General features: G+C 50.3%; 1 protein-coding gene, 1 long non-coding RNA gene and 1 pseudogene across 6 annotated transcripts; all 3 read right to left on the bottom strand.

The window, feature by feature from the left end:
• Nucleotides 1-2,333: 2,333 nt before the first annotated feature.
• LOC102155792 lies at nucleotides 2,334-2,932 on the bottom strand (annotated as a pseudogene).
• A 222-nt stretch (nucleotides 2,933-3,154) lies between these two features.
• Nucleotides 3,155-10,106, bottom strand: LOC102154831. 5 transcript variants are annotated; one of them, XR_005385276.1, is made up of 7 exons: nucleotides 9,934-10,106; nucleotides 9,206-9,406; nucleotides 8,422-8,521; nucleotides 6,144-6,368; nucleotides 4,114-4,863; nucleotides 3,730-3,843; nucleotides 3,155-3,311 (listed from the first exon to the last, which is right to left on the bottom strand). It is a non-coding gene; the product is annotated as an uncharacterized LOC102154831 (long non-coding RNA). The 5 variants fall into 5 exon arrangements; XR_005385274.1 differs by having other exon boundaries at nucleotides 4,114-6,217; nucleotides 6,304-6,368; nucleotides 9,934-10,103; XR_005385273.1 differs by having other exon boundaries at nucleotides 4,114-4,201; nucleotides 4,682-6,368; nucleotides 9,934-10,102.
• Nucleotides 10,107-16,821: 6,715 nt separating this feature from the next.
• Nucleotides 16,822-17,667, bottom strand: LOC119877922 (basic proline-rich protein-like). The gene has a single exon (XM_038585901.1). The coding sequence runs from the start codon at nucleotides 17,665-17,667 to the stop codon at nucleotides 16,822-16,824; it is 846 nt and encodes a 281-aa protein (XP_038441829.1).
• Between the last annotated feature and the right edge of the window lie 5,908 nt (nucleotides 17,668-23,575).

The raw sequence follows: 23,575 nt of genomic DNA, 5'->3' as shown, positions 1-23,575 counted from the left end.
TCTCTTTTCTTTTCTTTTCTTTTTTCTTTTCTCTTTTCTTTTCTTCTTTCTTTCTTCTTCTTTTTCTTTTCTTCTTTCTCTTCTTTCTTCAGTTTTAATGTCTCAGTTGGTTATTTTGCTTTAGAAGGGTCCAAAATATTTTTTTATATCTAATACAATGATGACGTTGACTTTTTTTTGTATATTTTTTTATTGGAGTTCGATTTGCCAACATATAGCCTAACACCCAGTGCTCATCCCATCAAGTGCCCCCCTCAGTGCCCATCACCCAGTCACCCCATCCCCCTGCTCATCTCCCCTTCTACAACTCCTTGTTTCATTTCCCAGAGTTAGGAGTCTCTCATGTTCTGTCTCCCTCACTGATATTTCCCATTCATTTTCTCTCCTTTCCCCTTTATTCCCTTTCACTACTTTTTATATTCCCCAAATGAATGAGACCGTATAATGTTTGTCCTTCTCCGATTGACTTACTTCACTCAGCATAATACCCTCCAGTTCCATCCACGTCGAAGCAAATGGTGGGTATTTGTCGTTTCTAATGGCTGAGGAATATTCCATTGTATACATAGACCACAGCTTCTCTATCCGTCATCTTTCAATGGACACCGAGGCTCCTTCCACAGTTTGGCTGCTGTGGCCATTGCTGCTACAAACATCGGGGTGCAGGTGTCCTGCCGTGTCACTGCATCTGTGTCTTTGGGGTCAATCCCAGCAGTGCAATTGCTGGGTGGTAGGTAGTTCCCGTTGCTCTCTTACCCTGTAGTGTTGCAAAGCTCGGGCAGTCCCTGGGCAGCTGCTCACGCAGGTGCACCATCAAGGTATCTTCAAGGTTGCCTGGGTGAACTTTTTGGCTGGAGCATGGAGTGTATAGGGCGGAAAAAGCCTTAAAAATAGGTGTCTGGTAGAAAAAAATCCTCACAAAAATGAAAGGAAGGACCCCCCCCCCTTGAAGTCTTTCTTGGGGGACAGCTTGACCCTGTGGCCTCAGTGGGGAAGCTCGGGGGCACCAGGCTGCCACCTGGCCGGGCTCTGTCATCTGGATCCAGGCTTCCCTCCTTCCCACCCACCTGCCGGCTCCCCCCCCCCCCCCCCCGGAGCCGCTTTCAGGGCCACGGCGCAGCCGGGGGGTCATCGGAAATGAGGGGGGCTGTCGAGGAGCAGGCTGCTGCCGCGCACGTTGGAGGCGGTCAGGCCCACAGATGCCACAGTCCTTCGCTTCCCCTTTAATCTCCCACGAATCCAGCCCAGGTACCCGATGGCGGCCGGCCCGGCCACCCTTCCCCAGGCGGCGCCCAGAGCTCGGCCGCCCCGGGTGGACCCGACCCCGGGCCCTCGGCCTGCGCCCCCCGCCCCCCGCCCGCGCCCACGGCCCGCGCCCCTCCCGCGGCGAACACTCGGCGTGTTTCCGACCAAGAGTTCCTCTTCCGGGGTGACCGAGGACGCCCGTGTCGTTGGGCCTCGGCCCAGGGCAGGTGAGGGAGGGGGGAGGGAGGGGGGAGGGGGGAGGGACGGGGGGGGACGGGTGAGGGAGGACCGGTGGGAGGGGAAGGGGGACGGGAAGGGGGAAGGGCGGAGGGACGGGGGAGGGACGGGCGAAGGGGGAAGAGGAGGCGGAGGGAGGAGGCGGCGGAGGGGTAGGGGGGAGCGGGAGGAGGAGCGGGAAGGAACGGGGGGAGGAGGGGGGAGGGGGGCACGGAGGGGGATGAGGGGGAGGGCTTGCCCCCCGCCCCCGCCCCCGCCCCGCGCGCCTCTCCCTGCGCCGGCTCCTCCTCGTGCGCTCTCCCCGCCGCCCCCCCGCCGGGCCTTCTCCGCGGGCGGCGCGCACTCGGGGGCGGGGGCGGGGGGGGGGGCGGACCCGGGGGGGCCCTCGGCGGCGGCCCGAGCCCCAGCACGCTCGCCGGCCCCGCGCCTCTCCGGGAGCCGGGAAGCTGCTCCACAGGCTCCTGCCTCCGACGAGGCCCGGGCTCCCCGGGGCGCTGGGCGCGCTCGCTCGCTTCTCCTCCCCCCTTCGGGGGCGGGAGAATCACTAAAACAACGAAGGAAACGGAGAAGGGCATGTCAGGAAGAAGGAAGGGAAGGAAGAAGAAAGAAAGAAAGGAAGGCAAGAAGAAAGGGAGAAGAAAGACAGGCCGAAGGAGGCAAGGAGAAGCAGGCAGGAGGAAAGGAAGGAAAGAAAATAACAAGAGACGAAAAGAACACAAGGAAGGAAAGAAAAGGAAGGAAAGCACCACTTACATGTAATGTCCGATCCATCACTCTGTTCCCTCCCTCCCTTCTCCCTTTCCCTTCCTCCTCTCCCTCCCTGCCGCTCGCCTTCCCTCGCCTTCCTTCCTTTCCTTCCTTCCTTCTCTCTTTCCTTCACCTTTCCAGGCTATTTAATCAAGCTACTTACAATGTACTCATTCCTAAGAATACCCCATGGTAGTGACATTGTTTATTTCCAGATTTTTCTGCATTCAACCTAAAAGGTATTTCTTCCCAAGAAACTGAACTTTTCTGTTAAATGCACTTGATCACGTAGGAGAATTGGGTTCATAAAATCAATTCATTGCAAACTTTATGTATGAATCATAGATATCAGTAAAGAAGTTCTTCCCTTATGTCATGGAGCCTAATAAATCCCACATGACCTGCAGTAACCAAGGCTGAAACAAGCCACTCATTGACCTTGTCCATGGTTTTCAAGTACATGTCATCGGACAAGCCACAGATTCTCATCTACAAGGTCAAGAGCTATGAACTGGTTCAGACGACGATGACCAGCTTCGGACTCTGCTTTCAAAAACTCCCTTTCAGAAACTGGATTATCATGATGGACAACAACTACACAATAGAAGCTTCCAGACGTTGTCTTCAATATATAGCTCCTAGATATATATATATATCTCCCCTGCAGGGAGACACTAGCTACAGAAACGGCCAGTCGGCTCCCACCTTAGACCCTGCTCCTGGAGGATGCTGTTTTGATTATTGATGAAAAGAAATTGTGGCCGGAAGGAAGGCCAGGGGGTGGAGAGTCCAGGATTTGGTTTCTCTTTTCAGGTTTACTTAGGGCAGGTTGGTGTTTTCTTAAATTGGTAAATTTTCATTTAAGTTTTTGAAACCACTATTGAGTACTAACCCCCTTAGAATTTTTTTAAAAAGATTATTTATTTGAGAGAGAGAGAGTGTGAGCATGAATGGGGGGCAGGTGGGATGGGGTGGAGTGGGGTGGGATGGGTGGGGAGGGGCAGAGGGAGAGGGATCAGCAGACTCGGTGCCCAGTGCAGACCTGACACGAAGCTCGAACCCACAGCCTATGAGATCACGACCTGAGCCAAAACCAAGAGTCAGACAGACACCCAACCGCCCAACCGACCCTGCCACCTAGAGGTGCTCCCAAATACCTTTGAATTTAATATCTGCAATTATGGTGACTCCAGGTTTATTTATTTATTTATTTTGGCCCTCTGGTCTGTCTCTGTCCCAAAGCTTTAGTAGTTTCATTCTTGCTACTCCTCGCCTGTGAGTGCACGTGTGTGTTGACTTTCCTAATCATCTAGAAGGTACTCCTCTGCTGCGGTGGCCTGTCCCTAGACTACCAGCTCTTTCTCTCTGTCCCACTTCTCTCCATCACTTCCAGCTGCATCATCGGAGTGATTGCCCTCCCAGCCCAGCCCAGCCCTGCCACAAGCTCAATGTCGCTGCTCCAACAGGCCCTGGGATCCGAGCCCCTGCCTCTGCACCTACCAGGTGGCCTCGTGCGAGTCACTCATCCCCTTGGAACTTCTGTGTCCTTTCAACTTGAACCAGGATGGGTAGGGTCTGGATTTGACCCACAGACACAGATGCATTTTATGTGTCCTGCACAATGTATTAAGGATATTTAAAATTAAGAAAAATATTTTAAAAATATAGAAAAGGTATGCATGATATGTATGAGTGCATATATGTATATACGTGTATATATACCTGCGCTCTGTGTTTTTCTAGCTTCTCTGAAAAATCCCTGAATCGGGCTGCTCTAATTTTGCAGCCTGCCAAGCTGAGCAGTGGCTGTCTCCTTTAGATGACATGCTCTTTGTCACCAAGCCTGCCTCATGTCAGTTTTTTAATTTCCAATGATTGACTCACCTGAATTACTCTGATGGCTCTTGGAGCCTGCTGTCTCCTGACTGTCTTCTGAGCTGCGTGTTTGGGTCCCTAGGACAGGATGAAGGGGCTGGGAGACAGGAGCCACGTTACTGAGGACTGCTACGTTTGCTACATGCCTTTCTTGCCAGGACAGCGTGTTCATGCCCAGGACCTTTGCTCACACTGCATCTTGACCCTGGCCTGTCTTTCATCAGGTTTTTACCTAAGGAAGCATCTCTACCTTCAGAGCCCAGCATAAGGGGTGCCCCTGGCTACTGTGAACCTTCTACTTTCCCTCAGCACTAAGAATAGGTCCCTCCTTTGCTTGGTTCCTGTTGAGCACCCATCTCAGTCAGCGGCATGTCTGCCTTCCCCTCCCTGTTTCTGGGGCTCCAACGCAGGGGTCCCATCCAGCTCACCCCATGTCTCGTTCCCCTCCCTTGCTCTATAGCCTTCTAGCCCTGAACATACTGTCTGGACCCAAGCTGCAGACCAGATGGATGTTCGGTGAACTGAAATCCTCAGGAAGATTCAATTGTCTATTTTCCCATCACTGACCAACACTTACACGCGAGGAAAGGTACTGGTTGCAGGCTGCAGGGCTCCATGAGAGGAGCTGCTGGGTGAATCTGACTTCCTCACCCACTGTTTTCACAACACCCGACGTGCCCAGGAGTGCAATACACAGCAAGTAAAGGGAAGAAGGGGTCTTCACAGCAAAGGCTGGAACCCGAGTCTCTGAATCTTCCCCTGTGTGATAGACATTCAACCAAACTGAATTCTGCATTGGTTGGGAATTGGCCTTCTCAAGAATGTCCACACTGTTCTCTCTCCAATTAATTAGGGTGCTGCCTAAAAAAAGAAGTACCCAGAGAAAAGTTGCTCTTCTCAGCCCTCACCAGAGGCACTTCTGGTAGGATTCAGATTTTGTGGTTTTCTACACTTGGCCCATCCCACACTGAGTGGTGGCACGATGTGGGAAACCTCTAATAATGAAATCAATAGATTACTACGTCTTTCCCAGGCAGTTTGATACAGAACATCAGTTCTCTTTGCTTTACTTCTTAGAGCTTTGTTCAGAGAAATCTTTACATCTTCTCTAATTCAACCTTGCCTCCACCCCCAAAGGAGCTCAGCTTTTATTCAAATGCTATTCAAGGGGGAGAGTTTCACATGCTGGTTAGTGGCAGGTACCAAAAGCCCACTTTCCCCTGATTTGCTGCATTTCTATGTTATAATTGGATGGCACAGATATCTGGAATAGTATGATTAAAGTTGAAGCCAAGTGTGAGGGGAAAAAAAGAACTCTCCTTATAAGAATTCCCTTAACCTCCCCCTCCCTTTTCCTAGTTGATTCTACATCATAGGTGATGGTTTCTCAAGTCCTGGAGACAAGTGGACCTTCTTACCTAGTGTGTCTAGTGTGGCAGGTTGGCCCTGCCCAGGGATGTATTTTTGACATCTTTAGGATCTAGGCATTTGGAGTTAGTTCCAGGAAGATGTTTGCTTCCTGCTACGGGTTGAATCGTCCTCATCTCCCCACCCATCTCCAAGCCGTTCATGTAGTGAATCCCCTCTACCTCAGAACATGACCTTATTTGGAATTAGGGTCATTGCAGATGTGATTACTTAAGATGAAGTCATACTGGAGTATGGCCTCCATTCCAAGATGATTGCGTTCTTATGAAAAGGGGAAATCTGGAGACACGCACACTGCAAGAACACCACGGGAACATGAAGGCAGAGATCGGGGTGTGTGGTGTGTGTCTATCCACAAGAGAACACCAAAGACAGTAGGCAAACTGCCTGAAGCTAGGCAAGAGACATGGAAGAGACTCTCCCTCCCAACCAGCAGAAGGAACCAACCCTGGCCACACCTTGACCTTGGACCTCTGCCTCCAGACCTGTGAGACCGTATGTTTCTCTTGTTTAAGCCTCCCAGTGTGGTACTTTTGGCAGCCCTAGTAAGCTCACACTTACCTTTTAGCTTCTCTTCCAAAATGAATGGCTTGCAAAGCTGAGGTGCTTACCTGAAGGCCTGGTGGGAGGATTCATGAGGGAAAGAAAATTCTAGCTTCTCTGTTCCTGGTGTCAGTTCTGCATCCTTTGCCAGCAGCAGGGCACCGCCATTAAGGATGAGGGCACTTGGGCTGGACGTGAATCTTGACCCCCCCGCCCCCCAGTACTTACCTTGCTTACGTTTTGATTGCTTGATACGTATAAATAGGGGTTACGAGGACACCACCTCTATAGGGCTGTTGTGTGGAGTAAATGAGATAAATTACAAAGTGCATAGTGTGCTCGGCACATTGTAACTGCACAAGGAATCAAACGTTAGCTCCTTTTAGTATTCTACTACTTGTAGGGAGTTTTGTTGTTTAAGTAGGCTCCATGCCCAGGGTGAGGCTTGAATTCAGGACCTTGAGATCAAGACCTGACTGAGCTGAAGGGCACCTGGGCGGCGCAGTTGGTTGAGTGCACAACTCTTGGTTTCCGCTCAAGTCATGATCTCAGGGTTGTGGGATCAAGCCCCGTGTAGGGCTCCACGCTTAGCACGGAGTCTGCTTAAGACTCTCTCTCTCCCTCAGCTCCTCCGCCAACCCTGTGCACATGCTCTCTCTCTTTCTAAAATAAATCAATACATCTTAAAAACAAAACAAAACAAAAGATCTGAGCTGAGATCAAGAGTTGGATGCTTAACTGACTGAGCCCCCTAGGTGCCCCTGCTTGTGTTGTTTATGGAGCCCCTCTTCCTGTTTCTCTCCAGCCAGCCTGTTTGACGCTGGGCCCTTCCTTCTAGCTCTCCTGTATCTTCACAGGACCCATCTGCTCAGGTGACCTGGGAACACAGGTGAGACGGTTCATGTAGGGAGGTGGCTCTGGGCAGTATCTGTATCCCTATGATCCGGGGACCTAGTGGAAATGCAGATTCCTAGATTCCACCCAGAGTTACCAAAGGGGAAATGCTGGGGCGGGACCCAGAATCTATGCCAGGTGATTCTGATATGTTCAAGTTTGAGAACCACTGAGGCAGGATGGCTTTCCTGCTTCTCTATACAGCAGCAGCTTCGCCATGTGGCCGTGGCTTCTCAGACGGGCCTTCCTTCTCCCCTTCCTGCCTGCCCTGTCTCTAGGCCCGTCGGGCAATACCGGCTCACAAAATAGGAGGTGGTGACACTGCCTATGCCCCCACCCCCAACCTGCTTCTCTGAATTCACGCTGCCCCTCTGGATTTAAAAGGAGAATAGCTTTCTCTGGGAAGGACCACAGGAGGAACACCTTCTGCTTTCTTTTTGACTTTGGATGTGACTCCGTCTCCACTGCATTCGGGGACCCAGAGTCAATCTCTCCATGCGCTCAGTGCCCTGCTACAGGTCCCGTGTCAGATGGACCTTCGGTAAGTGTTTACCGACAGGAGGAAGGAATGGCAGTGCATTGATTGCCGACAGGTTTCTTAGTGCAGATCCTTCTACTGAAGCGAGTGAGGGCTGGCCGCGGTCCTTAGCATCGCTTCTGTTCAGTTTGTGCAGAACCAGCCCACACTCAGCTCCCTGAGGCAGAGGAGCCTTGGGCTTACCGTGCTGGCTCTGCCACTGTGGCCTGTGGCCTGTCCCTAATCTTTAGCGACCCCTTCGTCCTGGTGTGGAGCCCTCCGGCCCTGCCATGCCATGCTGGCTGGTGACACTGTGCCCCCCGATTTCCTTCATGTCTCCTGGTCTGTTGTAAATCTCCTAGAGGTCTTTTCCTGCCTGTACTCTAAGTGCCCACACTGTCACATGTGGGAGTGCAGCGCGGTGAAGGGAGGTTAGGGACCTCAGTGTGGGATGTGGAGGCTTGTCCCTGCCATGCCCTACCTTCCCCTCTCATGATGCACTGAAAAGCTCCACCATTCACAGACTTCATGTCCTCTTTTCTCTGTCCCATATCCATCCCGCACCTGCTCTCACCTGCCATCACTGTCTCCAGAGTCAGGCAAGTGCCCCCTGCCGCAACCCCCTCCTCCTATCCCCGTGGGCCCCTGTGGCTGTGGCTGCGGCTGCCGGCTCAGCTGAGCCTCAGCATTTTTGCAATACCCATGCTAACGCATTGCAAGGCAGGGGGCCAGCAGCTTCTCCTCCAAGACTGCCTTCCACCTTCAGGAGACACTGCTATTCTAGAACTCTCCAAGGAGTATTTACATGTTAATAGGAGGCTCTTGATTATTAAAAGCCTTCACGTGTCAAAGTAATAAGTACTTAAGGATAGGATACAAGTCACTAAGCCAGGCAGTGGGGAAAAGTAGCCCAGGGGCAGGCCCACCAAACTTACCTTCCCACCAGAGGCCCTTCCGCAGGGTTGATCACGAGCCCCGAGCTGAGCTCTCTCGCTACTCGCTCTGTGGATTCATCCCTGTGTCTTAGGTGGAGCCCTGCACAGCCAGTTTATTTTTAAAAGTATTTTTGTAACAGTCTTATTGAGCTGTAATTCATAGACCCTAAAATGCCTTTTTTAAAAAGTTTGTTTATTTTTAGTAATCTCTGCACCCAGTGTGGGGCTTGAACCTGCAACCCTGAGATCAAGAGTCATACACTCTTCCAACGGAGTCCACTAGGTGCTCTAAAGTCTACTCTTTTAATTAAAAAAAAAAAAAAGATTTATTTATTTGAGAGAGAGAGCAACAAGCAGGGGGGAGGAGGGAAGAGGAGAGGCAGAGGAAGAGAGAGAATCTCATGCAGACTCCCCACCAAGTGTGCAGCCTGACATGGGGGCTCAATCCCAGGACCCCGAGATCATGACCTGAGCCTAAACCAAGAGTGGGACGCCTGAGACTGAGCCCCCCAGGTGCCCCTGAAGTCCACTCTTTTAAAGTGTACGATTCAATATGGTTTTCTCTTTCGTATGTTCATAGATTTATGTAACCATCACTACTACCGTCTAATTTTAGAACATTTTCATCACCTCCTCCCAAAAAACTTTACACCCACCAGCAATCACGCCCCATTGCCCCTTCCCCTCAGCCCCTGGCAACGCTAATCTATTTTCTGTCTCTCTAGATTCACCAACTCCGGGCGTTTCACAGAAATGGAATCATACAATATGTGTTCCTTTGTACCTGGCTTCTTTCATGTAGTACGTTTTCAAGGTTCATCCAGGGTGTAGCATCTTCCAGTACTTCATTCCTTTTTATTGAAGAATAATATTCCATCGTATAGATAAACCACATTTTGCTCATCCAGTCCGCTGATGCCCATTTGGGTATATGCTCGGTTTTGTCCGCTCATGAGATGACCCAGTCATTTGAGTTGGACGCAATCTGTAGAGGAGAAAACCTCTGTCAGGCTCCGTTCACCTCTCTTGGCTGAATATCTCCTTTTCACGGGCCCATGAACACTCAGCAAGAATAAATTTACTCTTTCCCATAGTTCGTTCTTCATTCTGACATTCCCTTTGTGTACCAACTGTGGCTTTTATTTTCTGTATTCTGATGCTTTGTTCTTTGGGGCTTCAAGACCCCAGGGGGACTGCCTCTCCCAGCGTTAGCCAGTTTCTAGAAATGATAACCAGCTGGCCCTCTAGTGTGCTTTTCAAACACATACCAACCAATCCAGAGCCCACAACCACAACCACTTCCTTTGTTGGGCTTCAGGCTCTGGGCCCCTGTCCACCTACCGTGGTCATCCTAGGGACCCCGCTAGGGATCAAGGAACAGTTGCCATGCCCAGAGCCTGCTGAAATGATCCAAACTAGCCGATCCTAAACCTGGTTAGCTCAGCCTGCCTACTCTGTCTTACCCATTCTTTACCACAGACTCTTGCCCATGCCCTCCCTTCTGCTTCCTACCTGATTCTGGTGCTTCTCCGCGGGCCATGGGTGGCATGGTATGCACTTCCTCTTGAGAACTATGACTAACAAACTATCTTTTAATGGCAGTCATCTCCTGATCTGTTGGCCTGATCATACCTATACCTCACAAAACACCTTACCCTAGCCTATTGTCAGATCTTTCATTTCTGGTGTGATGTCATAATCGTATATAACATCTGTTCATTCCAGCTAGCGTCATGCCGACATCTCAAACTTGCCTCACGGCATCTAATGTTCTCCTTACTACTAGGAAATGAACACTTCTTACTTTATTTTCAGCATGGACATCTCTCGTCAAATTGTTTTTCTCCCTAGTTTTGTATACAGATTTTATTTTTTTACCATCTCCAGCTTCCCCTGGGAAACAAGACTTTAAAAAAAAAAAGCATGTCAAAAAAAAAAAAAAAAACATGTCACGCAGAGCATCTTTTATGAGATGTCTGTGCCTGCTCAGGAGAGATGGTAATAGTGTGAGTTTTGATCTTATTTGGGAAGGATTGACTGGTGTTCTTGCAAACGCACCTGTCTATAAATGGTCCCAACTTCAGCACATGGTCTGGAACACATTCTATCAAGCCGAGTATTTATAGATAATAGAAGTAAAAGAAGAAAACAGCTAATCTTTGTAGCTCATTTGAATAATTGTATCACAGTTTCTAGCACATGGCTTGTCAGTCTGGGCGCTATTAACATTTTGGGTCAGATAATACTTCATTGGAGTGGGAGTGGGTGGGGGAGCTGTCCTGTGTATTGTAGGATATTTAGCAGCATTCCAGGCTTCTATTTACTAGATGCCAGGGGCATCCCACCACCAGTGCCCAGTTGTAGGCCACAAAAATATCTCTAGACATGGCTAATGTCTCATGGAGGGAGGTGGGTGGGCAAAATTGCTTTAGGCAACCACCACTCTAGGGTTATTCGGGACTTGGAAATCTAGCCTCCTGTATGCGGGAAGCCCACTGTGCCATCCCCTGGGGCTGGGGGTGACTGATGCTCCAACTCCCACTGCCTGAGGGAATTTACTTTACTCCGGTCACTTTTCTTCGGTTGAATTTCCTACATGCTGCTGCTCTCAACCAAATCGTATATCCCAGGAAAATTCCAAGCTTCTTTCTTGTCCCTGTGGTCCCAGAGTGGCCCCAGATGTTGTGGAGGGAGGAACTGCTAGCCTGGATTGAGAGGTGCAGGGACCAGATGGGGAAGAGCACCCCTCCTGTGGAGCAGGGTCCTGGAGCAGTGGTCCCCCCCTCACCTGAGGGGTGTGCTGCAAATGCACGTCTCCGCACCCCGCCTGCACCTGCTGGGGCACTAGCAATGCAGAGGCATGTGTGGAAACACGTGCTGCTCCCATCAGAAAGTGGTTCACCCTAGACAGACACTAAGCTTCCTAGCCATCGTACATGTATCACGTATTCCGTAACTTAGGAAATTAAAACAAAATTTCCTGGTTTGGGTTTCACATATTTTGAATTATATGAGGAGTAAGTACTGTGGCACTTTTGGTTTATTTAGGGCATCTATAGAAGTCTAGACTCCCCGGGGGGAGGCCTGGGCTTCTACATTTTAAGCCTCTCCCCGGGTAATTTCAATGCATAGCCACATTTTGGGACTATCACTTTGTTATAAATATTCGCAACATGTTCTTTAAAGTGTTTATTGGAACTTTTCCATTGCAAACCTATTACATTCTTATTATTGAAAATCTGGAAAATGTGAAAAAGAAAAAGGAGAAACAATGCCTAGGATCTTGCCATCCAGGACTGCTACAATCTCTCCTCAGATTTTTCTTATATTCTAATCAATTTCCTTGTCTTTTATATGTATGTCTGTAAGTATTTATATCGAGGACATACAGGCACATAGTTGAAAAACCAGTGAGTATCGAAGGGCTTATAAAGAAAAATATTAATTTCCTGCTCATTTCTCTCCGGTCTCCATAGGTCCCCATTTAGGACTCTGGTTCTTTTTTTTTAAATTTTATTTATTATTTATGATAGTCACAGAGAGAGAGAGAGAGGCAGAGACATAGGCAGAGGGAGAAGCAGGCTCCATGCACCGGGAACCCGACGTGGGATTCGATCCCGAGGACTCTGGTTCTTCTGTGTCTGCTCCCTACACCTAAATAATGTGCTTATCTTGTGACAAGTTAGTTATCCATTTTGGACATGATCTCCTCTTGGCTTCCTGGTGGTGGAGGACTTAGCTCACTTACATTTCTCCTTCTTCTCCGCCTTTCTTTTCCCCATCCTCCAACACAATTGGGAGCTAGATTAATAGTCATGTCTTTTTACTGCTGGGTTAAATTGTATAATGTTTTGCTTTTCCTGGAGTTAATAATTACCTTAATTTTTTAGTGTTGTAGTTTGCTACGGCTCTACCACTACACACACAAAATTTTTTTCTAAATACTTCAACAGAAATTTCCAAAGAAACACTTGATAATGGCTTTTCCAAATGCTCAAAGCAGGCAATGCATCAGTCCTGTGTATCCCTGGGGTCCGCCCGCCCTCTGCATAGTTTGTCGGGTGTTCTCTGGCCTGGTGCACACACAACTTTCTGTGATTTCCCTGTGCTGCTCAGCTATGCTCCATTTTCTCTGTTCTTATTGTCTGGATCTCGTATTAGATGTTGAGCCCTCCTCGATTGAGCCCCGACTCTTCCTCCCCTCCCCTCATTTTCCATCTCATTTTCTTCTGATTCAGCTTTCTGAAAGATTTAGCCAGCTTTATCTAATAAGACTTCTATTGAATTTTTTATTTCAGAGACTACATTTTTATTTTGTACAAGCTCTTGTTCTGTTTATTCTTATGTGGCCTGCTACCCCAATAGCTTCCAAGTCTTGTTATGTGGATGCTATATATCTCTCTGAGGATATTAATTAATACCTGTTGAAACTTCATTCTGTTCTTTGCATTGATTGCATTTTCCTCTGTCTTTTTTTCTGATTGTCTTATTCATTTAGTTATTCATCAAATATTTATTGAGTGCCTTTTATGTACTAAGTATTGTTCTACATGTTGAGGATATAGTGGTTAATAAGATAAAGTCCCCTGACCTTATGAAAGACTATATTCTAGCAAGGGAGAAAAATAAACACGTGAATTACATTATGGCTATGAATAAAAATAAAGCAGGAGGAGGGTGTTGTTTTAGAGTAGCCTAGGAAAGCTTCTCTGAGTGGGGCCTCTTTACTCCTGCCACCTGGGCTGGGATGGCTCAAAGCCCGGCTCAGCTGGGCTGGGATGGCTCAAAGCCCGGCTCAGCTGGGCCTGTGCACCAGAGTGCCTACATAGCGTTACTTCATGTGGCTTGGGCTTCCTCGCAGCATGGCTAATGGCATCCAAGAGGGAATGTTTTGGGAGAAAGCTTTCCAAAAGGCCAAGACAGAGCTGCAAGACTTCTATTGGTTCCAGGCAAGTCATTAAGGGAAGCCGAGATTCAAGGAGGGACATTAGACTATCCCTCTTGATGGGAGGGTGTCTGTTGAGGTCCCACTGTGAAGATCACGGGAGCTAGGAAGCATTGTGGCCGTCTGGGGAAAATACAATCTACTGCATGTTCTGATTTATGCTAGTTGCTATTTCTCCAGTGACCTAGCATTTTTTGAAATTATGTATCTTTGGCTCTTCCCTCTCCTATTCTTCTTTTCCTTATAATTTCTTCCTTATTCCTTCATATCCTTGTTGGATGTGGGGAGAGGAAGGGAACAAATGCGTGTTGTCCATTGGCTATTTCACAGACGAGCGGCTTCGGAAAATCCTCAGTGTAGATTGTTGAAAATTGGTTGCTGATGGGGAAGCAACGGTACAGCTTAGAGACAGCGGAAGTAAAATGTTTTCTTTTTCCTTTCTTTTCCACTCTGAGTTTCTTTCTATCTGAAGAAAAAGGCACCCAGAGGTTAGGCGACTTTCCAAAATATTGCTCGGCTAGTGGCAGCGCTGAGACTGCATTTAGAGTTGAGTTTCTCAATTTTTAAAAAGGATTCCCCAAACAGAAACCTAACTAAAAAACCCAAATAAACAACAACAGATAAAATGTATTCAGAAGTCGCAGAAACTTAGGCTATTCTGAATTAAGTTAAACCAATTTTCCATGGGACTTCTCTGAGGCTTTCCTGTGCTACCGCACGTTATGAATCACGAAGGAGGAAGAAATGGGACACCTGGGTGGCTCAGTGGTTGTCTCCCTTCAGCTCAGGGCATCATCCCGGGGTCCTGGGATCGAGTCCCACATCGGGCTCCCCGCATGGGGCCTGCTTCTTCCTCTGCCTGTGTCTCTGCCTCTTTCTCTGTGTCTCTCATGAATAAAGAAATAAAATCTTAAAACACACACACACACACACACACACACAAAACGAAGGAGAGAGAAATGATAGATGTGCTGGAGAGAAGGGGCTGGGGGCCGATTTTCCAAATTTCTGCGACCAGTTTTGGAAGTCGTCTCCGGAAGTGGTCCCGCAGGCCACAACTATTTAGACACATTCACGGGTGTCTCTCCGAAGGTCCCGGCTCCCTTTCCCATCTTGAACTTGTATCACCCTGGTGAGCTACCTGTTTCTCCGCTTGGCCACCGCCAGAGGTGCGCACGGCGCGGACAGACGGTCAGTGTGCAGTGTGGCCGGGGGGTCCGCAGACGCAGTAGCTGGTCCGTGCCTCTGTGTGTAAGGAGGCAGGCTCGGCCAAGCCCGCGACCTAAGGGCATGTCACTTCTACCGGGAGGTTAGGGAAGAAGATCCTCCCATACCTAATTTGTCTTTTCAGGCTCCCAGCTCCCAGCTCCCACTGCTCACTGGAAGTGGACTTGAGAAAACCACTCTGCTCGCGGTGTCGTTGCGCCGGTGGTGTCGTTGCGCTGATGGTGTCGTTGCGCGATTCACCTGTTCTTTTTGGCTGAAGGTTCAGGGTCGTTTCAGTTCCGGCCACCAGGTGGCAGAGCGCTGTCGCTCTATGACGCTCGGACTGTCCCTGTGACCGATCAGCATCACCCACCAAGAGAAGAGGCGTGGAGGGTGCGCCTTTGCGGGACAGCTGTACTTCTGGAACACTCTGGACATGGGGTTCCAGCTTGTGTTAATGATGCCTGAGTCTATTCCTGGGCCGAATAATCGAGCCACAAATAGGACTTTCTATAAAAAGTGCTTTGTTTTTTCTTTTTCTTTCTTTCTTTTTTTAAAAATTTTTATTTATTTATGATAGTCACAGAGAGAGAGAGGCAGAGACACAGGCAGAGGGAGAAGCAGGCTCCATGCACCGGGAGCCCGACGTGGGATTCGATCCCAGGTCTCCAGGATCACGCCCTGGGCCAAAGGCAGACGCCAAACCGCTGCGCCACCCAGGGATCCCCGCTTTGTTTTTTCTTGGTGATTTGTCAGCTCCCCCAGATTTACTTGCGGGCATCTGTTGCTTCAAGGACCGTTTTCAGAAGGCCACAACAGCTACTTTTTATTTTATTTTATTTTAAATATTTTATTTATTTATTCATGATAGAGAGAGAGAGAAAGGCGGAGACAGTGCCTTTCTCTCTCTCTGCAGGGAGCCCGACGTGGGACTCCATCCCGGGACTCCAGGATCACACCCTGGGCCAAAGGCAGGGGCTCAGCCGCTGAGCCACCCAGGGATCCCCCGTTTTTAAATTTTTTAAAAAAATTTTTTAATTGAAAAAGTAAACTGAGGGCAAGCCCAGGTGGCTCAGCGGTTTAGCACCTGCCTTAGGCCCAGGGCCCGATCCTGGAGACCCGGGATCCAGTCCCACGTCAGGCTCCCTGCATGGGGCCTGCTTCTCCCTCTGCATGTGTCTCTGTTTCTCTCTCTCATGATTAATTAAATAAAATCTTAAAAAAAAGAGAAAAAGAAAAAAAAAAGAAAATGTGAAATGTCAACTTTTAAAACTCCTCCCATTCAGAGTTTGGATATTATAAAGAAGACCGGAAGGACACAGCATCACCTCCACTTCTTCTATTTGGCTCTCGAGAACAAAGATGTTCTAGATTTGTATGGGCGCAGGATACTTTCTACTTCTCTAGTCAAAGACAAGATCAACTTTTTCACGGGAGAGGAAGGATGAAGATAACGTAGAGTTCAGGAGAGAGCCGCACCCACACAGCCCTGAGCCGCTCGGCTGGGACACTTGTGGTCGCGGGGCCCCTGGAGGGGGGTTGTTCTAAAGAGGCCTGGAACCTTGTGACACGAGGACCAACTGCGTATCAGCATGTTTGCAGCCAAGGCGCCAGACCCTCGCCTTAACCTGGTCCTCGTGCACGCGGCCCCGGTCCTGGCGCGTGCGGCGGTGGGACGGCTGGAGGCCCTGCATCTCCCGCCCTCGCGTCCCCTCCGCGCTCTCTGTGCCGCCCCAGGACTCGTCCCCGCGCGCGAAGGCTACTGCCCTGGGCTTCACCAGGCCCGGGGCGGCGGCAGGGGGAAGGCCCGGGGTCCCCGCCGCGTCGCGGGGCTTCGTGTCGCCGCCCCTCCCGCGGCGGGGCCTCCTGCGGGGCCGAGTCTGCGCCGGGGGCCGCCTCCCGCCCCGCCCAGCAGCCGCGCGCAGCCTCTCGGGCTCCCCGGGCCGCCCCCGCCGCCCCCGCCGCCCGCAGCGCAGGCCCCGGGGGGGGCACGTCCCGCCACTCCGGCTGCCCCGTGTCCCCGCGGAGCGCGGCGGCCCTCGGCCGAGGCCCGCGCCCGCCTGTCCCGCCGAGGTGGGCGGCCTCCGGGGCCGGGAGCTGCGGGCGCCCAGTGCGAGTGCGGAGCGCTGCGGCCCGGCGTGCGCCCTCGTCGCCACGGCCCCGTCCCTGCTGCCGCGCGGGCCCCTCATTGACCCCGCGGACGCCACGGAGAAAACGTGCTTTCGGGAGAGAGTCATGAAAAGAGGCAGTTAGTGGGGCCCGCCGCCCGGGGCTACAGCCATCGAGGGACCCATAAGGACCTGGTTGTCCCGACGCCCGTGGGGACCAGGAGGGCGGAGCTGGAAAGCGGTTCTGTGGCCGGCGGGGTTCCCCGGGGGCGGGTCCCTGGGGTCGGGGTTCCCTGGAGGTCGGGGTCCCCGTGGAGGGGTGAGGTTCTCGTGGGCGGGGTCCCCGGGGGGCGGGGTTCTCTGGAGGTCGGGGTTCCCGTGGGGTCGGGGTTCCCGGGGGGCGGGGTTCCCGTGGAGGGGTGAGGTTCTCGTGGGCGGGGTTCCCGTGGGGTCGAGGTCCCCGTGGGGGTCGGGGTTCCCGGGGGGCGGGGTTCCCGTGGGGTCGGGGTTCCCGGGGGGCGGGGTTCCCGTGGAGGGGTGAGGTTCCCTGGGGGCGGGGTTCCCTGGGGGCGGGTCCCCGTGGGGGGCGGGGTTCTCTGGAGGTCGGGGTTCCCGTGGGGTCGGGGTTCCCAGGGGGCGGGGTTCCCGTGGAGGGGTGAGGTTCCCTGGGGGCGGGGTTCCCTGGGGTCGGGGTCCCCGGGGAGCGGGGTTCTCTGGAGGTCGGGGTTCCCGGGGGGTCGGGGTTCCCGTGGGGTCGGGGTTCCCGTGGAGGGGTGAGGTTCCCTGGGGGCGGGGTTCCCTGGGGGCGGGGTTCCCGGGGGGTTCCCGTGGGCGGGGATCCCTGCAGGGGGAGGGGCTTGCGTTTGGGGCGGGACCGTCTCGGCGCAGGCCGCGGGCTTTCTTCTTGGCCTCTCGTCTCCGGCGAAGGCGCGGGGGTTCTAGGTCTCGCAGCATCAGAGGCTGCCCTGAGGCCCGGCTGAGAAGCATCATAACAGAGATCTGTAAGCCGTGGCTTTTGTATTTCCCTTTGGATTCCTTTTAGTGTAGGAGTAGCGTGTTCTGCGGCGTTGGGCACAGGGCCGGTCTCGGGAGAGAAGCCGAGGGGGGCTGCGAGGCGGGCGGATTCGGGGGAGGCCAGGCCGGGGCGCAGATCCCCCCCCACCCCGGGGCTGCTCCGGCCGCTCTCCGCTCCCATTCGGTTCCCTTCGTGTGTTTGTGGTTTTCTAGAGGTTGTGGCGATTCTCTATTAGGGCTGAAGGGTGTCGTCTACGTTTCATGTTTGTTTGGTTTTTAAAAAATCTTTTATTAATCAAACAAGTGACAAAAAATGGCACAAGAATAAACTTAGCATCAAAACACCTTTGGTTTCTTCTGGCTAAAACCTTCATTTCCTTACAGTTTTCTCAGAAATCCGGGTGTGGAATCCAACTGAATGCGGGTCGGAGGATGACTTATTTAAAGTTTAACTTCATGTCCTCTTTGAAGAGAGTCTATAGCGGTTGCTTTCTCCGCCGTGCCCTGGCTTTCTGAGCCTCTCGTTGTCCTCTTTCTGAGCCCTTTATCCACTGCTGGCAAAGCCACGCCTGTACCACAGGTGCCAGGAGGTGTTTTCACCAGGTCACTTGCTGGTGGTGACAGGTGTGACAGCTTGCGCTCACTGGCGTCCCTAAGTCACTACGTAGGCCGAGTGCAGGGTTCCTCGTCCTGGGAAGCCAAACCCAGGGCCCTGTGCACCGTCCTGCCAGAGGAGGGCGGGAGCGTGCGGTGGCCCCAGGCCCAGCAGGACACCAGATCCCCCCTCACAGCACCCCACCACCGCTGCGCCCACTGATCACATTCGAGCTTCTTTTCCTCCTTTTCTTTTTGGATGGGTTTCTGCCCCCCATCCTGAGTGCTCCCAGGCTAGTTTGTCTGCCTTTGGGGAGCCAGCTCTCATAGGATGGGGGTTTGATGCTTCTCAGAGAATGTGAGTTGATGGGCATGAAGGGGCTACTAAGGCACCTGTCATGGTGGGGGACCCATGGCAGTGATTTCTGGCCCTAACGGCCTTCTGTCGGCTGACCTTGAATGGCTCTTTTCTACAGATGGAGAAACGGAGGCAGGTTTTTCCTAGAGGTCGGAGGGTCTGCTGGTGGCTTGCCTTAGTGGAATCACACCTCAGGGGGCTCAGGAAGGCTCAATGAGTTATGTCTCCCCTAACTACAAGGCCCCACACACTTGGCTGCTCTTGGAAAAGGACTGGTCTGCTTTATGCCACTTGGGTCCCTTTTGGGGCTGACTCCCAGGGCCCCCTGCAGAAAGGGCAGGCTGGTTATAATAACTGCAATCTGCTGCACGCCTCTACCTCCTTTGGGAGGGGACCAACAGCAATATGACCCTGAATGTGCCTGGCTTTGCAGGGTCGGGATGCCACTCTCACTACCAGAACACATGAGTCAAACTGTCTCTTGGGGAATCTCCCTAAATTTGATATTTTGGTACAACCTGTTTCCAGTGCTGAAAAAATACATTTCTTCTCCATTAGCTCATTATCACCTAGGAAATTACCTGTTCTCAATTATCCTGACAACTCATAAGCTCATAGTCCTAGATTTTCTTTTTAAATCTCCTTCTAGTTTTTTTTTTTTTTTTAAGTTCGTCAGGATGTCTGTACAATAGCTCTTTTGTCTTTTTCTTTCTTTCCCCACACCTAGCAACTTTTCAGGATGTGGTGTTATCTTTCTCACACAAACTCAAATTGACTGCAAATAGGCCCCACTGGATACTTCACTTGCCTAAGCCAATCCTCTGTTCTCTTCAGGGAAAAACACTCTATAAGGGGTGGGAGAGGAGAGAGACAAAACCCAAGCAGTATTACATTCTGGTGAACTCTGTCAAAAAGTCTTGGTTTAATTGAACATTATAGACTTAAACCCCACTCCTTCCCATATGTCAAGATATTGCTTAAAATACTATTTAATTAGGGTTAAAACACTTTAACTATTTCATCAATAGGGTAAAATTATACTTGAAATATTATATTAAGAAACTCATCACAGATTAATAAAGCTGAAAAGGGACTTATATATATATCCTGATGACCCTCAGAAGAGGAAATAGAAACCCTTGCAGAGAGGTAAGGTAATGTGAGCAACGATGGAAGGATTGTGCAAGGTGAAAGGATGGCCCCAGTGCTCCACCTCTCTCTGAACCCTGCTGAGGAGTGTCACTTTATAGTGCCCTCCATGCTGTCAATGGACTGGCGTGGGCCAATGGACTGGTAACAAATGTGACACACCCAGATGATGGAAAAGGCTCGCTTTCTCTCTTGCTCCTCTGCTAGCAACAGGAGCATGTGGCCAGGCCAGCCTGCTGGAGGAAGGAGACATGGGTCTCCAGGGACATGGGCCCTAGGTGATCCAGTCTACATCAGCCAACCCCCAGTTGGACCTCAGATACAGAAATTGGCCCTCCAGAAGAAATCAGGGAACCTCACAGGTGTGTGAGGTTGTTGTTGCAATGGCCCTGAGCTTTGTGGTTACTTATTTTAGGGCCTGTAGTCATATAATGGACTAAAGGATTGTGTGCCCCCGCCTCCCCCCACAATGTGTTGAAGCCCTAACCTCCAGTGTGATGGTATTTGGAGAGGGAACATTTGGGATGCAGTTAGGATTAGATGAGGTCGTTAGAGTGGACCGTGGTCTGATGGGATTAGTAACTTTATAAGAAGAGACACCAGGGGCGCCTGAGTGTCTCAGCCGGTAAAGTGTTTGCCTCTTGATCTCAGCTCAGGACTCCATCTCAGGGTCTTGATCTCAGGGTTGTGAGTTCAAGGCCAACAGTGGGCTCCACTCTGGGCATGGAGCCTACTTAACCATAACAAAATACATACATACACAGACACATACATACATAAGAAGAGACACCAGAGAGCCCCTGTCTCTCTGTCTCTCCCTCCCTCCCCTTGCACACACTGAGGAAAAAAGGCCACATGAGGACACAGGCAGAAGGCAGCCGTCTACCAGCCAGGGAGAGAATGCTTACCAGCAACTCAACCTGCTGGTTCCTTGATTCTGGGCTTCCAGCCCCCGTAGCTGTGCGAGCCAAGTCTGAGCCCCCAGCAGGGCAGCAGTAGAGCCTCCTGAGGGGGCGAGGGCAGCCTGACTAGGTCTTAGGCAACTTCCTGGCGTGGAGAGCGCTTCTCTATTTTATGCACATCCCCTCACCCTTTTTGTGAATGTACACACGAAAGTTTGGAAGTTCTTTCTTCTCTTCTCCTTAAGGGTTTTCTTCACTTGGTGCCCTCTCCGTGTTCATGGGCCCAGGCCAGGGCTTGTTGGCAGCAGGCTGCCATTGCATGCGGGCCAGCGCTCCCTGCTCCTGCGAGCACGGGCCTCCCACCTTCAGAGGAGGCGTAAGGACCCCCAAAGCGGCTGCACACCCTGTTTTGGACTCAGAACTGTCTGCTTTCTTCCTTTCACCTGTTTCAAATGACAACAGAAAGAGGAAGTTTGAGATGTAGTCATAATGTTTTCTGATTTCTTTCTCCAACAGGGAGATATCCATTTGGGAGGAAGGTCCTAGTTAAGCAGAACAAAAATTGACGTTGGAGAATGGAAATAATATGATAGAACTTGCTAACAATGATCAGAGCAAAGGACTCCCTGAGGAACTAACTTTAGACTTCAGGCATCACGTTATTTTTCGTGTTTGCTAAGCTTAGGATTTGTAAAAAGGATATGCTTCCTGTCTGGGTCTGGCTAAAGAGGTTCACTATTGAGGCTAAAAGGTGTATCAACCTTATTAGTAACCCATTTGAAAAATAATGATATTCTATGTGGTATTATTCAGATTATGAACACGTGTGTGACTATAGAACTATATATGATTATGCTCATTTCATTAGTCAGTATATCCTAAATGATGATTTCTAATATATATAAAATCTAAACCATTTTTAAATGTAAATGCAGTACATGGAATTGACGGGAAAGAACTGTCTGCTATGCCCAGAGCCTTGAGGGCTCTTGTACATTTTGCTACTGGGATTGACTGAAAGGAGAAGGTCAAAAGTTTGTTATTATTCTTTGTCGAATGCATTTATACCAAGCCTTTCCCCCAAAAGATTTAAGATGGCTGATTTGGTTTTCTCTCTGGAGTATGCATAAGAAATGCGGACCAAGGAGCAGCAAATTGTGGAAACTAAAGATGAAGGTTGGAGGCCACGAGGGGCAGGGCCTCTTTGGGACAGCTGGGTGACCCGAACCATCCTGTGCTATTCAGACTCAGATGAAAGTGCTTTCAGCTACCCCCATTCCTTTAATCGCTGTCACCTCCCATCAAGAAGAGGAGAGGCGAAATCCTGGAATCTTCCATGGGACAGAGTGGGGAGGGGTCTCTCTGCGAGCATTGGCGTAAAGTCAACAGAAAACTCTTTTATGCTTTCAGCCCACTTGAGTAGGATCTGCTAGGCTCCGCCATCGATGAACCTGACCTTAGACACAGAGCAAGGCAACAGCTGTTGAAACAGGAATATCTAAGCTGGGAGCGGGCCTGTCCGTGAAATTTGTGTATCTCCTCAAACACGAGAAATAATACAGTGATTTAGTCACACAGGGAATCCATTAGACTTGGCAATTTAATTCCTACTTCCTTAAGATCCTTTCTTGAGGGCTTGGGTGGGGGGGGGGCAGGACTGTCTTTATAGTTAGCATAATAGAGCTGATTAGATTCCCTAGGGATTCCTGATTTGTTCTTTGGGTGATTTTAAGAAGGTGATTTAAAAAAAAAATGTCAGTCTTGTCTGAAAAGAAAATAGGTTATGAGCCTTGATCGCTTATCATTTCAGATTAATATTGAGATGCTAGAGGTTGGAGATCTGTCAAATGGGGCAGCAGAAAATACAGTTATCTCCAAAGAGGAGAAGTGCAGATTAACAAATTTCATATCCAATAATATTTATTGAGCGTTTGCTTTGCTAAACTGAAAATTCTCCATTCGGAGTCAGTGAGTGTTCAAAGCTTCACAGAATAAATCTGTATTAAATGAAAAATAAATCAATTGTCACGGTCGTATTGCCCAGAAAATTTACAGCTGAAATAAGACAGAGAAAAGTGACCCCACCTTCCTCTTTCCCTCTGGCTCCCCCTGTCACTTCACACCTATTGGCGGGTCTCCCAGGCATATACCCGCCGGTTCTGCTCAGGATTATCCAGGTGCGTAGGAAAAAGGGTGGTACAGGCTCCTGCTTAACGTGGTTTGCTTTGTTTTATCAGGAGCAGTTCAGATGCTGAGTGTCAGCAGTGGAAGCTCTGTTGCTTCACCCAGCCATCGCCTGGGCTCGTTCTCCTCACTATGCTGCCTTTCTCTCGAAAGCCTCACAAGAAAGTCAGACGGTAGTATTTTTTCCCAAGTGCTTTAATTAATTCCATTTCCAGCTGAAAAGGAGAGATCTTACAGGAGTTTTGGCCGTACCACTCTCGTTCACATTTCAAAGGGAAAAGAAGATTATTTCTAATTGTGGGGTTTGGGGTGGGTGGCATTTTATTTTAATAATTAAAAATTTGTCTTACCAGTAGCCTCTGTCTGGAGAACTTAAGGAATTTGCCAACAAGGGACAGACCACTGGCTGAAGGATTTGCACACTCTGCCCTTGACCGCAGATGGTCCCACAGGCAAATCCACTTTTTTTCCAGTCCTCCCTGATGGAAACTTAGGGGTTTGGCTTTTCAAGGTCCCTTCTAGCTCTACAATTATACAAGGGGCACTGTTTCTGCAATCAATAGCTGAACTAGCAGCTCATTCCATGGGGAAGTTGGAGCCAACCCAAGTTCCTGATGGGGAGCCACCCTACGTAAGCCTGGATGCCCCAGATGCTTTTCCTTCATGGGTGCACGTGCCTTCCAAGGGTGAATCT

This window comes from Canis lupus, chromosome 37 (genome assembly GCF_011100685.1).
Source record: "Canis lupus familiaris isolate Mischka breed German Shepherd chromosome 37, alternate assembly UU_Cfam_GSD_1.0, whole genome shotgun sequence".
Classification (NCBI taxonomy): Eukaryota; Metazoa; Chordata; class Mammalia; order Carnivora; family Canidae; genus Canis; species Canis lupus.
The sequence above is the reverse complement of the archived record's forward strand: the minus strand, read 5'-3'. Positions and strand labels throughout refer to the sequence as shown.

Excerpts from the sequence above, each read along its gene's own strand:
- LOC119877922 (XM_038585901.1), bottom strand. The coding sequence starts at position 17,667 with ATGCTTCTCAGCCGGGCCTCAGGGCAGCCTCTGATGCTGCGAGACCTA.